This window comes from Brienomyrus brachyistius, chromosome 6, assembly GCF_023856365.1.
Source record: "Brienomyrus brachyistius isolate T26 chromosome 6, BBRACH_0.4, whole genome shotgun sequence".
Lineage (NCBI taxonomy): Eukaryota > Metazoa > Chordata > Actinopteri > Osteoglossiformes > Mormyridae > Brienomyrus > Brienomyrus brachyistius.
Window position 1 is genome coordinate 16,047,740 of NC_064538.1, and position 15,880 is coordinate 16,063,619.

The following is a 15,880-nucleotide window of genomic DNA, read 5'->3' on the forward strand; positions in this document are numbered from 1 at the left end:
CTTACTCAAAGGGGCTGCATTCTCCAGAGAGATGCATTCTGGGTAATCTTCAATCATTGCACCAAGCTAATGAAATAAACATGAGAAATACCACTTGAAAACCTAAAATCCTGGAAAGGATCTGAATGCCTCACTATTACCAACGGCGTTTCCGTACGCTCCTCAGATTGAAGTCTGACTAGAAACTGAAGTTGTTGGGCGGCTCTCAGAATTTGCCAGTCATTCCTGAGAATGTTCGCTCTTACAGCATTGAGTGCTAATCAGACAGTAATATAAGGTACTGGGACACCTATTCAGGGCCCGAAATCGTCACACAGAGGGGACCCCTGTTTGTTTATGACCCTATGCTCTACTTGTCGTCGTTCACGTCCTTCTGCTGGGCCGGACCCCGCCCCCATTCCCCTCCGGATCCAGTCCATCGGGTCACAATCCCACAGACAATGGTGGTGAGGGGGCCGTGGGGAGCCCTGCCTCTTACCGGATAGCCCTCTGTTTTCCTCTGGCACCACTTCAGAAGCGCGTTCCTCTTAGATCCTCCGTACTGCCTGGCCAGAGCAGCCAAGGGGTCTTTTCTTTCCACACTGTGGACAGGACAATGCGTGAGCTGGAGACGGCATCTGGAATGCTACTCGCCGCATCCTCCGCCGGCACATCCCCCCCCCCGTCTTTTCCCACATTTCGCGCTCTTCCGGGGCGCTCACCCCAGCACTATTTCTGACGCGGACAGCATGTAATGTGATCAGATGCGCCGCACGGCCATGGGAACGTGGGGAGACATGTGGCTCGGCACAGATCCGGCGAGTGCTGATTATATGCAGCCGGCCTTTTGGTCTGTTTGTGAAGACGAGTCACGGGAGAGAAAAACAGCATTTATTTATGGTGCTGCAGACTTACAAAACAACGTGGGCCGCATCTGTGCTGACACTCATGCTTAGCCGCTATCTGGGAGGCAGACGGACTGCAAGTCTTGCAGAAACTACTTTCCTTTAAACCAAATTCACCACTTACATTTATATAGTGCCTTTTACAGTTCCATGGTTGCCAGTTTATTTGTGATTATAGTATACCTAAATCAGCAGACTCAGAATGCTGGGGGTCCTGAAAGTTAGGCACCATTAATTCAATAATGAAATCAATTGGCCCTTTTGATTCCTGACACATCCCACTCAGACCCCTATCTGCTCCCCCTCCCACCAAACAGATCCAAGCATTTTGCACATGCTCTTTTACATATCTGATGTTCCTCGAGCATTTTACCAAAGGCTGCACCTGAGTCATTCTTAACATTCTTTAGTTTTCTTTTTGATATTTTTCATACATTCCTCTCGGTCCTCTGTCTGCCCAAAGTGCATTTCCAGCCTGGGTACTCAGGGGTGATTATAGGAGACTGAGAATCATACACCAGGTGGCTGCTGATACAGACACTGTGAGATAGCAGGTCCTGTTGGAATGAGGACATTTCTCTGGGCCTCCAGCAAGCAGACATGTTGGATTCCCGGCATCCATGTGTGCGAGCTTGTCTGCACAGCCATTTTGCACTGTTCTCTTACTTAAACTTAATGCTTATTTTATTACTGATTTTCCTTTAAATATTTATTGTCTTTTAACTTGTGTTGTCCTTTGTTGAATTTATTTCTATACACAGTATCATTTGTTGTGTTTATATCTGTGTTGCTAGACAATGAAGTTTCCACCCAATGGGAATCAATAAAGTATCTTACGTGACAAACTGATATCTGACGACGTGGAGGCGTGGAGAAGGTCATTGGTCTTTGAGTTCCCCGGGGATAGTTGTAATAGGTGCAAAGAAACAGCGATGTGCACAGTGTTTGTTTGTGAGTGTGTGTATGTGTGAGTGGGGTGGGGAGGTACCTCAGTTTACTGTTGGCCTTTGGGTAGCTCAAAGAGGCCGTGCGGCCGCCCAGTGAACCCGGGGACTTGATGACGGACTCTAAGGATGGGCTCTTCCTCATGAGGCTGCTGGGTTTCAGGTCATCGCCGAGACCCGGCAGCTTGTCTGGGAACACAGAGTGGACTGGTGTGGTTTAGGCGGCCCCTCATCTGGTATGAACCACTCACACGAGAATCTCCAAAGATACGCTGGATAGAGACATTGTTGCCACAATTTTAAAAAACGTAAAAAAAAAAATTAAATATGCTATACAGAGCCTAAATGGTGTAACCAAGATGATATTTTAATGGCCATATGCAATGAGGTTGTGATAAGTGAAAGAATGTAACTATGTAACTCAGTTCAGTGGAAAACATGTCACCCCTCCCCACCGCCCCTGCCATTTAAACACAGAGCCCTACACCATCTGAGACGTCTCCATAATCACATCATTCTAGGTGACAGTGACCCAGTTACCCTTAAAGTTCAGCACTGCTGTCCTGTTCTGGACAGCAGAGATCTTTGACCTTAGCTGCCCTGTAAAAGGGGCGTTATCTGTACAAAAGGAGATAGGACTCTGCTCTACAGGGGCTGCATGTGTAACTGCAGGCTGCCTCAGGGGCCTGTCTGGGCAGCTGAAGGCCCAGCCAGCTCAGGGGCAAAAAAAAAAACAAGTCTTTGCATGGTCTTCTTGACTTTGCCAGGGTCAAAGGTCACAGGGACTAACCACAGGGCTCTGATCAGGGTGACGGGGGTCACTGGTCGGAGCACATGTGTGCCGAAGGAATTCATACCACGGAGAAAACCAGGGGCAGGGCTGGGACCACATGGGATAAAGCCAAAATGCAGCTTGAAGCGTGGAATAAAACAACACTTCATATCAGCTCTGAATGCAAAGAAACGCTCTCAGTCATCCATTCCTTATCACAGGGGCCCAAAAATCACTGCCGAAGTAGAAGTGAAAAGAAAACGTTTTCCACTCTTTAAGAAAATATATTTTTTAATGGAAATTAGTAGATAGCTAGATAGATAGATCTCACATTGAAGTTATAAAACACAAAAAGCATATATATATAAATAAATGGAAATACATGCATGTCTTTGTAATATTGCACAGCTGCTGTGCATTTATGGTATGAAGTGGGAAAGACATACCTGGGTGAGCAAAATCTCCCAAATTGATTCTTTTCTCCAGGGCCTTTGAGAGGGGTTTGATAGACGAGTGTCTCTACAGAAACACAGACCCGATCACGTGACCTGGTGAGGAAACATGACAAATCCATCCGTGTGAGATGTTTCCTGTAGTGGGCAGGGAGACAGGCACGCACCTGGATTGGAGAGACAGCGGCCGCAGGGGCTGTGCGGACGGGGATCCCGCTCAGGGGGCTTCTGGTAGAGGAGTGTATCGCCACCGTGTGGCTGGGCCCATCTGTGGGTGAAGGGTGATCTCTTACATACTTTGGCTACGCTACGAGGTCAGCATAACCCAGATCCCTGTGGCTGACAGCAGCTCAAGCCACCATTACACAGCCAAGCGGACTTGTTGGTGCCAATATATGAGTCCCCAAGGAGAGCGCTCTTCCTGACCCTGTGTAAAACATTAAATAAATCAGTTCTGTTCCCACACAGAATTCTGGGCCCAACAATGTTATGAGAATACTGTTTCTTCACGTTGCGCCTATTATTTCCAACCCCAGCTGAAGGAGCTCCAGCAAAAGATTTTCAATGGATGTGCTTCAACAATCCGATGTCCCCTGCCTCACAGTCGTAGTGTGCTTGCCAAACCCGACCTTGGATCAGGGATCTGGTGTGACTGGGTGACCTCACAGATCCTGTCAAATACCTCAGCAGCTCCTAAATGTTAGCCAGGAAGCCTGTCTGAGCGGCACTGTGATCCTTACTCTGCACGCCCGAGTCGAAGGATTTGATAAGGGACTTGACGGTGGCTCCGGGTTCAGAAGAGGGTGATCCCATCTGGCCGACTGAGATTCCACACCAACGAGGGCTGCCATCCGTGTCTGAGGAATCCACCTCATCACCTTTCAACCTGCAACACAGGAGCGAAAGGTGCCTACTCAGGGAAACAGGGAGTACAGTCAGTCCCTCAGTGATGCTCAAAGCACATTCACCCTCTCTGTAAAACACTGTGTGTATCAGCACAGTCACTCACCATGAAACACAGGAAGCACAGTCATTCGCTCTGAAACACAGGAAGCACAGTCACCCGCTCTATAACACAGGGAGCATAGTCACCCACTTGTTCACACATGGCATGTGGTCAGTCATTTAGTGATATAGGGATCATCCGTCCAGTTTAAGAGTGCAGTGATCTTGCAGGATGTAAACCAGGCTACAGCTGGAACACTCACTCACTCTCACTCTCTCTCATACACACACGCACACACTTAATAGATACTTATCAGAAACACCTAAACTGCAATACCAATATATATCCATCCACGCAGATTTATTTATTTCCATCTGCTTAATCAATTCAAATGACTGGTTAATGACATTTTTCAAATTATTACCTGAATGAAAAATTAAGTATAAATCTGCTAATATTAGTTTTTGTTTTTTAAAATGTAACAGTACTTCATTATTAACTCGTAAATAACTTGAACAAGATTTATCACAATTGTAAGTGGTTACAGTCTTGGTCTGCACCACTCCCTGATGACACATGACAAACCTAAAAGTTGGAATTCCAGCTAAAGAGACGGAGTGAACATAATAAAAAGAGACTCACATGCCATAAAACATTTCAACGCTTCCGTTTATTGACAAAAGAAGGAGAAACGCATATACATTTACATAATCATATAAACAGCATTCTTAGGGAGCATCATGGGAATTAAATATGACACAGTAGCATCTTATACATAAAATGGCACATTTATAGTAAAGAGCTGTTGTGTAGCACTGTGGTTTCACTGGAAGGCTGTTTCATGAAGGTGGATGATGGCAAATATTGGTACACCAGCACATTTCACTGGGGTCTCATTCACAGGGCCATTTAATCCCAGGAAAAAGCGTGATTCAGCAAAGCACACTAGCATCAAAATGAATGTGTCCCGAATTCACCCACCTCCCGCACCTGAGATTTACATGATGGCATTGATCGCTATGGTCACCAGCAGTGACAAGCTACTGAATTTGAGGAAATTTCTGCACCCACCACAAAGAAAAAGTCCGGATTGCGGATGATAAACAACTGGCCGAGGATGTCATCGACGTGCCCGTAAGGGAGAAGGCTGAATTAAAGGGGCTCATTCCATTAAAGGGGCTGCGGACACATGGTGCGGCTAAAGAACATAAGTAAGAGAGCCACACATCAGTGTCTTAGAGCAGCGCTCTTAATGAGCTTAAAAGGTCACTGGTACAGGCTGCCCCCCCCGCCACACATCGCCTCCCACACCCTGGGAATTAATAACTCGATCTGCCAGTGGCTGTCACTTTACCCCTTTGTCAGGAACAACACGCCAACACCCTCCCCCCCACTGCCCGAGGCCTTGTAGATGCCAAGCGGCGGCGTGTAACACAGCACGGCATGACAGACGGCATGATAGCGAGACCTACGGGTGACACTGTGACGAGGATGGAAAGGTCACCATGCTTGGCCCAGGGGTGATGAACATGCCGATGCCTTCCTGTTACCGTGGACACCATATGGCCTGTCTCTCGGGGCACCGTTCTCCAGCTTGTGGGTTGTGTCTGATATCTACCTGCGTCTGTGACGCAACACAAATGCCTTGGTGATGTATATGTGACAGGTAGTGTGGTTAACGATGGCATACGCTAACTGAGAGAGACATCAAGTTCATTACAGTACATTGTACAAGTGCAACTGTACATTTATCGCGTGACGATTGATGTTCCCCGTGCAGACAGGAGTTCCTGACAGCTCTAAAAAGCACAACAATGCACATATACATGTGAAAAACTGACATACTGGTCACCTATCCCAGCATGACCCTTCATCTCTGTGATTATCGATTAGCAGCGTCAATTCCTACCTTGATGTTAAATCAATTGTGTGAGAGGTAAAACTGGTAATCATGCCAACCTGCTTTATGCCTGAGTGTGACCTGCCAGCCTGAGGTTGACATAGAAGGGACACTTGGTGTGGAATTGCTCTCTTCCAAAGCAGATACCCAGGGACAAAGCTTGAAATTCTGGGCCCCCTAGCAAAATGCCAACTTGGGGGGGGGGGTCCCCCTCAGTGGATTTTGGGCCCTCTGAATCTGCCAGGGTATACGTGCCCCTCCGACGCCCTAACAGATACCTGTCATCTAGCTATCCTCTATATTAAATGGTGTAATATCAGAAACATTACTCTGGATCGCTGGATCACAGATGCGGCCTTGTAAATAACCTGCCTTGATCCATCAAAATCAATTGTGTTGTACACCCAAGTTTCATATACACTACATCACATTCTCCAAACTGACCACACAGAGGCTTGCTTTGCATTGCATGGTTTAGATTGCTGAGTGCCTCTCTGTCCGCCTGCTTAGTGGTGACACCTACTGTTAGGAGGCTGGCAGTACACTCACTGTAAGAGATGTGACAGGCTTCACGTTTTCCTGAGTAAGGAGGTGTGGTAAACTGGAAATGATGTACTTTACCCTGTTTTATCCTTCACTGCCAAGGTCCTGACTGCCTGCTGGGTAACATCCAGTGCCATGCTGATGTCTGTACATTTCATAATACAGAATGAAGCATCGTAACTTGTAATGAACTTCCAAATGTCAGAAAATGGGAAAAGTTACCTATCACTTCCACCATTACACTGCACATATGGGCACCTTGTTAAAATATAAGCCAGCTGGCCATGTACACGAGGCCCTCACTGGGTTTTAAGATCCTTCCAGAAATCTGGAATGATATTATCGGCAGTTAATGTAAACATCGGTACAAAACATTTCTCATCAAATATTTCAGTGCATTCTGCACAGTGAATAAAAATGATTATCTCACGACGGTCTGCTGCTATTCATTTACACATAAAAAGCAGCACATACAAAAACAGGGTCAGTCTGACTCAGTCAGACCACTGTACAACCACATTGCTGAAAATAACAGCACAATACTCAGATTCACACTAATTACACTAACTGGACAAGAATAATCAAAGGACATATTAGAGAATTACAGATCAGAAGAGTAGACTAATATGTTGTTTACAACAGCTGGAATGTACTGACTAAAAGAAACGTATTTAAAATCATTTTAAGTTTAATTTTCTTATTGTGATGTGTACTTCTCTGGAGTCTAACAAAAACGAATTATAATTTAACCAACATTTTCAGCTGTTATAAAATCCCAGCACTACGAGAAACATGGAGGCATGACTGATTAAGACATTAATCATCACTTTTTGGACACATCTAGACCAGGTATTTGGACATTTAATCACAATATGTCACCCATCCTAGGAAAATCCCACTTTATATCCTGTAACAATAACAAAATAAGGTTTTTGCAGCGTCTTCTGTTGACAGCAAATCCACGGGACAGTATCAGTAAATAACACCTGGGTGCTTGCAGTCCTGATAGTGGTCTACAGTCCCACAGTCTAACTTGATGCAGTGGTGAATCTGAAAGAGACAAAGACACGAGTGTGTAGAAAGCAGCATCTGAATACGAGCAGTGAAAATGTGCTGACAGGGCCTCCTAACGATGCAGAGAAACAGCTGGTCATCATTTCCCAACATGCATCTTTCCAGGTCAAAATCCCATTTTCAAATTCTCTGTGCTCAAGACAGTGCTGGGCAACCCATTGAGCAACACAGGCAGCTGCCTAGAGCCCCATCTTCTGACTGGGTATTGATTTAGCAAACTTGTAAAGTTTGCCGGCGGGAGTGGGGGAGGGGGGTGAAGCTTGCCTCGGGCCCCACATGGGCTTCGACTGGCACTGCATCCAGGAGACAGCAGTTGTTCCTGGGTTAAATTCATCTTGAATTTTCCGATGAACTTCAAAGGACAGTGAATAAAGCTAGTGGTCCTTTAGCCAGGAGGTGGTACTGTTTTATGTTTAGCAATGTCAGGTGTTAAAAGCAAAGTGCAGTGCAATCTTCTGATTGGACAGGAGAGCGGCAATGCAGTGCTCACAAACAGCCATCGGGATGAGCGTAAGGAACCGTGCAGAGGAGAAGCAAAGTAAGCCTTGCAACACTCAGGCCAGACTCGATACAGACGCCACAGTCAGGGTCACACTTCCCACATGGCGATATGCAGTGCGGCGTGAAGCAGACTTACCAGCTGTAAAGGGATGCTTGCCAGAGGGGGTCGGTAACGGAGATCAGAGGAGCTTCTGGGGCTGCTGGAGAGGCAGTGCGCTGGCTAATCTGTCATGGGGGCAAGTAGACGCTGATCTCTTCACATCGACATTCGCTGAGTGCTAAACCACTACGCTGCAGGCAGCTGCCCCCTTTCCCGGGGTGAGACGCCACACCCATAAGGGCTGGAAGGGAATGATGCCACCCAGCACACACATGCCAGCAGCTGCACACACATGGGCACGCCGGCCCCGATACAGACAAGCAGGGACAGGACAGGACAGGCTACCACTGCGGCCAGCACAGTCACCAGGAGGGAGCGCCAGTGAAGCCACATCTCAGCCGGTCGAGATGGGCTGATAGGACGGGCATTGCTGAAGCAGCCAGCTGGGCGCCCCCCCCTTAAGGAAGACTGAATAAGCTTGAGACCTGATTACCACAAAGGCCCCGATTCTGGCTCTGTGACGGCAGCTGGGTCTAGGGTCAATGCTCTGAGGAACGTGGACAGTGTGGAGGGTGATGAAACTGAACCTGGGACACTCTGCAGCGGCACCCAGGTTATCACACATTCTGTTAGACTGAGAGCAGTCAGAGATGGGAAAGCAGATCGGGGACAGAGGAACAGAGTCACATGGGACACCAGAGTCAGTTAGTAGGGTTTGCGGATCCTGGGAGTCAAAGGGCTGTAATCCACGTGTCTGTCTCTCCGCCTGACATAATAGGTTATGCTGGAATTTGCAGATTTCTACATATTACGTCTTAGACGTCAAAGTCTGTGTTAGGCAACTCAGGTTACTTCATTTGTAATAGTGAGTATTAACATACACCTTTCAAATCTTGCAAAATAGTATAAGAATGACCACTGTTATTAATGTATTATTCCTGTTTTTAAATATAAAAGAACTTTATATAAAGTGATTTATATAATAACACATTTCCCTGCAGCCAGTCTGGGCATATTATCCTGGTCTAGAATCAACAGCAGACAGCCCTGAACTGTTAACTTTTTTTTTTTTTAGATGTGTCAACTTTGCTCTTACAGTCCTCTGTCCGTAACCACTGTTATTTTTTTGTTAGATGTCAAAGCAGCCCTTCTGAGGATTGCGGCAAGCCCTACTAACAATTGTTGGGTTAGGAACAGTAGCGGAGTGGCGTGCACATTGCTGTCTCCTGCTGACACACCTGCCACCCTGCAACTGCTCCAGCTCAGCCTCCAGGGTTATGTTCCGTTCCTGCTCTTCCTGCAGCCGCCTGCGAAGGCCGCGCACCTCCTGCTGTGCCTCCACCTTGATGTCGTTGGCCACCACGACGGCTGTCTGCAGGTCTGCCTGGAACCGCCGCCACTCCTCCGTCTCGTCCTGATGACATGCATGCCCAGTCACATGACCTCCCAATCACATAAGAAATTTACAAACGAGAGGAGGCCATTCGGCCCATCAAGCTCATTTGGGGAGAACTTAACTAATAGGTCAGAGTTGTTAAAAACTTATCTTGCTCTGATGTAAAGGAATCCAGGGTTTTAGTTTGTGCTACACTAGCAGGAAGACTATTCCATACTCTAACTACACACTGTATAAAAGTGTGTAGTATTCTAGTATTTAAACTAATATTGAAATAGCCATTTAGCTGAACAGCATCCAGACCTGTTAGAATCTTATATACCTGGATCATGTCCCCCCTTAGTCTCCTTTGCTTGAGGTTAAACAGATTCAGCTCAGCTAACCTCTCCTCATAAGACATTTGTCTAAGACCAGGAATCATTCTCGTAGCCCTCCGTTGCACCTTTTCTAAAGCAGCAATATCCTTCTTAAAATATGGTGACCAAAACTGCACATAGTATTCTAGGTGGGGTCTTACCAAGGAATTATATAATCGTAGCATCACCTCCCTTGACTTAAACTCCACACACCTAGAGATGTAACCTAACATTCTATTGGCCTTTTTTATTGCTTTCCCACACGGGCGAGAGTGGGACATGGAAGCATCAACATACACACTGAGATCTTTCTCGTAATCAGCTACCTTTCATTTCAGTGGAACCCATAAAATATTTGTACTTTATTTGTCTGTTCCCTGCATGGATTACCTTACATTTATTTATGTTACGGTGAGTCACATGTTTGCTCACCCATTTGTTATTTACCGGACGCTTCTATCCAAGAACACTTACAGTTAAGGAATAATTCTATGAAGCAAGTCACAAGTGTTATTCAGAAAACAGCTTGTTGAGGTAAGGCATGGTACACTAAGTATAATGCATAAATGACTATAAATGTCTCATGCAGATTAAAAAAATACTATCTAGTAGATGAATCAATACATAAATATCTGGCTATAGAACCAGATTACTCTCATTTAAAGGGGTGGGACTCTAGTTTCAAGGCACATTGTAGGAGGGAGAAAAACTGAGCTTAATACAGAACTGAAGTTGGAATGTTCTGCTTTCCCATAATGGTTCATTTTGTCTTTTTTTGAAGGGTTGAATGCATGAATGAAGGAAGAACTCCAAAACAGCAGCCTACCTTCATTTGTCTGCTCAGAGCTTTCAGCTGCTTCTCCAAGTCGAGTTTCTGCTCCTCCAGCTTCTTGACCTGACCTGCAAGTATATGCTGGCATGTGGATGTGACTCCATGTCATCATTCTCCCGTTAACCTCCTAGCGGCCCATAAAGGAGAAGGTCACTTTTGACAAACACATCTGCACGCCGTTTTGGGTAGAATAGCGACCTTCCTCCTAATGTTTCCAAGTAAAAAGCCAACATGGCGCTAGGATGTTTTCACTGTAGCTGGTCTAACTGCAAAACAAATTGATTATCATTATCTGCCAGTGTAAAATGTGTGAAATGTTCCAGATGCCTGGAAACGTATCACTCTGATCTTTAAATCTTTAATTTTAGAGTTTTACTCTAAATACGAAGGGCCACGTGCCCGAATGAGGATTAAATGCAAGCAATTAGCCGTCTGACATCCCTCAGACATGTGCCCCCCGCCCCCCCCCATCTTTAATCCATGTTTCTGGCTCCAGCCCCTCATGTCAGTGTGACAGGAGCATTTTCAGGCAAACAGGGGCCCAAATGGAGCTTAGAGCCCTGCTGGGTAGTCTCTGGGTAGTCAGGTTTTCCAGAATGTCCTGTGGCTGTGAGTCTGAGAGAGAGTGTGCTGTGGTGCCAGTGACAAACCCAGAAGAGATGAGTGACCCCTGATGATGGTGGGGGGGGGGTAGCATCCTTATAAAGCTATGGTGATTTTCCCTGAAGTTCACCTGTTCCATCTTGGCCATTCTACCTATGATCAATTTTGATTGTTTTTTGAGCATTTCACCCTTTCGCGGGTGGTCAGGCCACCTACCCTCCAGGTCCAAGATGGTCTGGTTGGTGTGCAGCCTTACAGTCCGGTGCTGCTCCACCTGGTCCTCCAGCTCAAAGATGGTCTCCTTCAGTTCCTTGATCTGGACCTCCTTCTCATGGCTGCTCTCCTCCAGACAGCGCACGGAGGTGCTATGCTCCTGCTCCTGCTTGGCACACAGCTCCTGGAGGCGCTGGCATTCCACCTCAACCTGCAACATGCGCACACACACATACACACACACACACACACACGCATGCATGCATGCACACACAAACAAACACACACACACCCTCTGAGTAACTGACCTGACCCAGAAACCCAAATGCAGAGAAAAGCCCCCCACAGCCTGCTGAATCCAATCCAGTATATAACAGGATAATATTCAAATTATGCACATTTATTTTTATTTGGTAATATTTATACAAATATGTAGGACATGTGGGTTTGATAGTATGATGTTCTGGAACAGACTTTTGGAAATGTATATTAAAACAATTTAGGCTAAATATGAAGCAGATGTGCTTACAATGTTGAACGATTGAAGCACCTGCTGACCTTTAAATACTTACCGTATGACTGTTCAAAAGCAGAAGTAGTAACCGAAAGGGCCCTTTTTCATTATAGCTCTGGTAGAAATGTCTTTCTGCATTACCACCAGGAGATGTCGCTCTGGTCATTTGGCATTTCTTTCTTCGCTTAGGCTTTGGCGCTTAAGGCGTATCGTTGCACTACACCCACAACTGCTGTGTTCACCGCCCATGTGAAACAGCAAACTGAGTGTGTGCAGGCTCGCCCAATTAAGTGTCATCACTTTGCAGACCCCACCGACCCTACTGCTAATTAATTTAGCTGATTAATTAACACAATGAGCTCTGACACACACATATGAGCTGTGTCGCATCACCGTGCTAATTATGCTGCTTTCGGCCGCATCTCATGACCCCAACTCCCATGCGAATAGCCATGTGTTACTGGCTAATCAAGGTACCGCCATGCCGACCCATCACCCACTGCCCTGACTGCCATTCCCATGCCCCCCCCCCACCCCCCCCAAGACCTCACCCTTAACTCCTCTCCAATCCACCACCCCCCAGGCCCACAGAGCAGAAATGTAAAGTGGCACTCCAGAACATTCCACTAGCTATGATGTCAGGCCCAACTGAGCAGCTCCAGACCCTCCCACACGCTAACGGGGGCTCTGGGGAACCTTCCACATGTTGAAACTAGGTATCGGCAGAAACCCAAAGCTATCATGGCACTGAACTAAGCCTTCAGTCACCAATGAAAAAACCTAACACCAAGCCAGGGGTTTCAGATAAGATCTGATCTAATCCATGTGCATCTGGGCTTCCTCTACAGGCCAATGAGGCCTTGTTCATGAAGCCTGCCCTGCGGTTTAATACCAAGACATGGAAACCTTATTTATTCCCTCATGTATTGAGGAGGGTGAACTTCACACCAAATCAGCTGCACCAACGGGGCCATCATCAGGCCACCGGTGCTCCTTCTGGAAACCTGATACAGTCCTGCTCCTATTAATGGGACCATTACGACTCCAAGTCCCATCATCATCAGCATCAGAAGCATCAGCCTTCCAGGCTTGAAAGAAGCCACGAGGGTGACTCACGGGCCACAGTACTCCTCGGTGCTCCTCTCCTCGTTGGCAGGGCAGAGTCACCATTCAGGCATCGCTGTGGCCTCAGCTAAAGACCATACAGAGGTCTCCCAATCTCACACAAGCCCGTCCTATACAGCTCATTACATGTTTTTAACTCATTGTTATTTCTGGTCCGCAGGTTGAGCTATCGTTGTCCACTTCCTAATTATTCATTTAAGTGATCTGCGAAGACTTAGGTTTTTTTTAGATTAACAGAATATAGACACATTATTTTTTCCTCTCTCTCATTTCTTCTTTGGCTCATGAAAAATACCTGAAGCACCCCCCCTTGGGAGAAGAGCTTCTAGCCAGTGGCCCCCAGGTAATTTGCCTGCCTTACAGTATGTTTTCGGGGGTGAGAATACCAATAATGCCCTGTGAAGTTATAATGTTTTACAGGAGAGGGAGCTCATGGCAAAGGAGAATGGGTCAGATGCTGTCTCCCAGTAGAGGGCCAGCAAGATTTCTGCCAGGAGCTATAAACCCCTAAGCTGGCAGACAGGATTAGAAAATCAACCTGAAGAGGTTCTTTCCTGAATGCCCTTCCACATTACTTCCATTTCCCTGTAGGGGCAGGAGGGGGAGGGGTGCTGTGGCCTACCATGGAATTGTACAGATCTCTTTCCACCCAGTGGATGGCAGGCAATAAACAAGACATTCTTCACTGTGGCAGGGCCTCTGGATAAGAACCTGGCAGGATATCTGGTTTTCTCCACAGCAATGGGGAAAAAGAGCACCTGGGTGGTACTGGAAGAGGAAACACCCACCCAGGTCGTCCCTTTGACTGGATGGGAGGAGCAGTAAGGCTCCTAAGAGAAGTCAGATATGGTCCAACCAAAACATCATGAAACAGCATGGAAGTTTAGGAATAGAGCCAGCGACTGACGGAGATGTACCTTAGCTAACATCCCCCGGACGCGCTCCGTGTCGCCCGTGGCCTGCAAGAGCTCCTGCTGCAGCTCGGAGTGCTGTAGCTCCAGCCGCTCCTTCTCTGAATGTGCCACTTTGAGCAGCTTCTCCACTTCGCTGCTGTCGCCCGCGTCCTGCATGACCTTGAGCTCCACCACCTTCTGCCTCTCCACCTCCACCTGGGCCTTCAGCTTCACATTCTCCACCTTCAGGCCCTCAGTGCTCACTCTCTGCTCCACTAGCTCTCTTACCATCTCACTGTTCGCCTCCTGACTCTTCTCCAAACGCGTCTGGAGGGTGTCCCTCTCCTCCTTCAGGGAGCGCACAAGCCCTTGCGCCTCCTGGTGCTCCTTTTCCAAGGCCCTCAGGCTGCCTGTGAGTTGCTGCTGGATGTCTACCAGCTTCTCCCGCTCAAAATGCGAATTCTTCACCAGCTCTGCATGCCTCTGCTCCAGCTCGGCCATCCTGGAGGCCTTGGCCCGTGTCTCGTCGGTCTCGGCCTGCTCCTGCAGCCGCACCAGGAGGCTCTCGTTCTTCTGTGTAAGGAGCTCCACCCTCTCCCTCTGCTGCTGCAGTGAGGTCTGCAGCAGTACCTTCTCCTCTGCCAGCCGCTCGTTCTCAGCCGTCAGCTCCTGCATCACCTGCTGCTGGTCGGAGAGCTCCTGCAGTGTGGCCTGTAGCTCCTCTGCTGTGCTGTGGTGGCTCTCCTCCATCCTCTGGATCTTCTCTGTCAGGCATTCCACCGAAAGCTCCCGTCTACCATCACCGCAGCCTTTCACCGGCCCACTGCACGAGGAGTCGGACCTGGAGGGGATTTTCTCAAACTCAGACGAGTCTGGAGACGAGGAGCCCTTAGTGATGTCACTGCTAGAGGATGGGGAAATCTTTGGCGGGCTGCCGTCCTGCAAGACCCCGTTGACCGTGTACTTGGTGGGGCTGGCTGGGCTGTTGACACTAGCCGACTCCCCCAGCGACAGGAGCTTCTCCTTCAAGGCCTGATTCTCCTCCCGCAGCATGGCCAGCTCCCGCTGGAACTTGCCATTCTTCTCACGCAGCGCCATCACCTGAAGCTCCAGAGACTGCGATTCCGGCTCACTGCCCTCGGGGGTGTTGCCGTCCGGTGTTCCACGGCCCTTGCACCGCTGGAGCTCAGTGCGCAGCTTGCTGATCTCAAACTCCTTGGCCTTGGCCTCAGCCAGCAGCTCCTTGACCTGGCACTCCAACACGGCTTTTTCGCCAGCCCTGTCTCCAGCCTCGCTGTCCACTTTCGCCTTCACAGACGTCCGGGTGCTCTTGCCAAGCCCTGAGAGATTAGAGCTGCTGGAGCTTGGGATCATCTTCTTGGAGCCGGCAGTCCGTAGAGACCTGTCTCTGGATATCGTAGGAGGAATCTCGCGCGGAGCGGGAATGCCCGACTTCTTGGCAGACGGAACTCCTGAAAGAGAGATCCAGACCATCTTAAAGACAGCTTCACCAAAATAAATTTTTCACCAAGAAAAACATATCCCACACAAATTCAGAGGTGCCAAAATTTGGTTAATAAGCTTAAACACAAAAATCATCAGGTCTGTATTCACATATGTATTGAACTCAAGGCCTAATTGCTTTATTATTTCTTATTGAAGACCCATCCATTGATGATGAACTCCATGATCCCTACAAAGCTTTTAATGTAGCACTTTCTGCTGATTTGAATAATAGTCTTAGTAGGTTCTTACCTTGTCTTTCAAGATATTGTGTAGCTCTTGCTCCTATGCTGCTTATACTTGTGCCGGGCATTCATTGGAAGCTCAGC

The 15,880-nt window shown here is 47.6% G+C and overlaps 1 protein-coding gene across 5 annotated transcripts in view; it reads right to left on the reverse strand.

The window, feature by feature from the left end:
- specc1 (sperm antigen with calponin homology and coiled-coil domains 1) overlaps positions 1-15,880 on the reverse strand; it is a 62,839-nt gene that overhangs the window by 10,836 nt on the left and 36,123 nt on the right. For 4 of the 5 annotated variants that reach the window (XM_049016784.1, XM_049016782.1, XM_049016783.1 and 1 more), the window contains 9 exons: positions 14,073-15,520; positions 11,520-11,727; positions 10,695-10,768; positions 9,355-9,530; positions 3,793-3,938; positions 3,220-3,320; positions 3,047-3,119; positions 1,873-2,017; positions 479-581 (listed from right to left, as the gene is read on the reverse strand). In XM_049016784.1, the coding sequence (XP_048872741.1) occupies positions 479-581; positions 1,873-2,017; positions 3,047-3,119; positions 3,220-3,320; positions 3,793-3,938; positions 9,355-9,530; positions 10,695-10,768; positions 11,520-11,727; positions 14,073-15,520 (2,474 nt within the window). The remainder of the gene's footprint in view (positions 1-478; positions 582-1,872; positions 2,018-3,046; positions 3,120-3,219; positions 3,321-3,792; positions 3,939-9,354; positions 9,531-10,694; positions 10,769-11,519; positions 11,728-14,072; positions 15,521-15,880) is intronic. The other variant, XM_049016785.1, reaches the window with a different exon arrangement.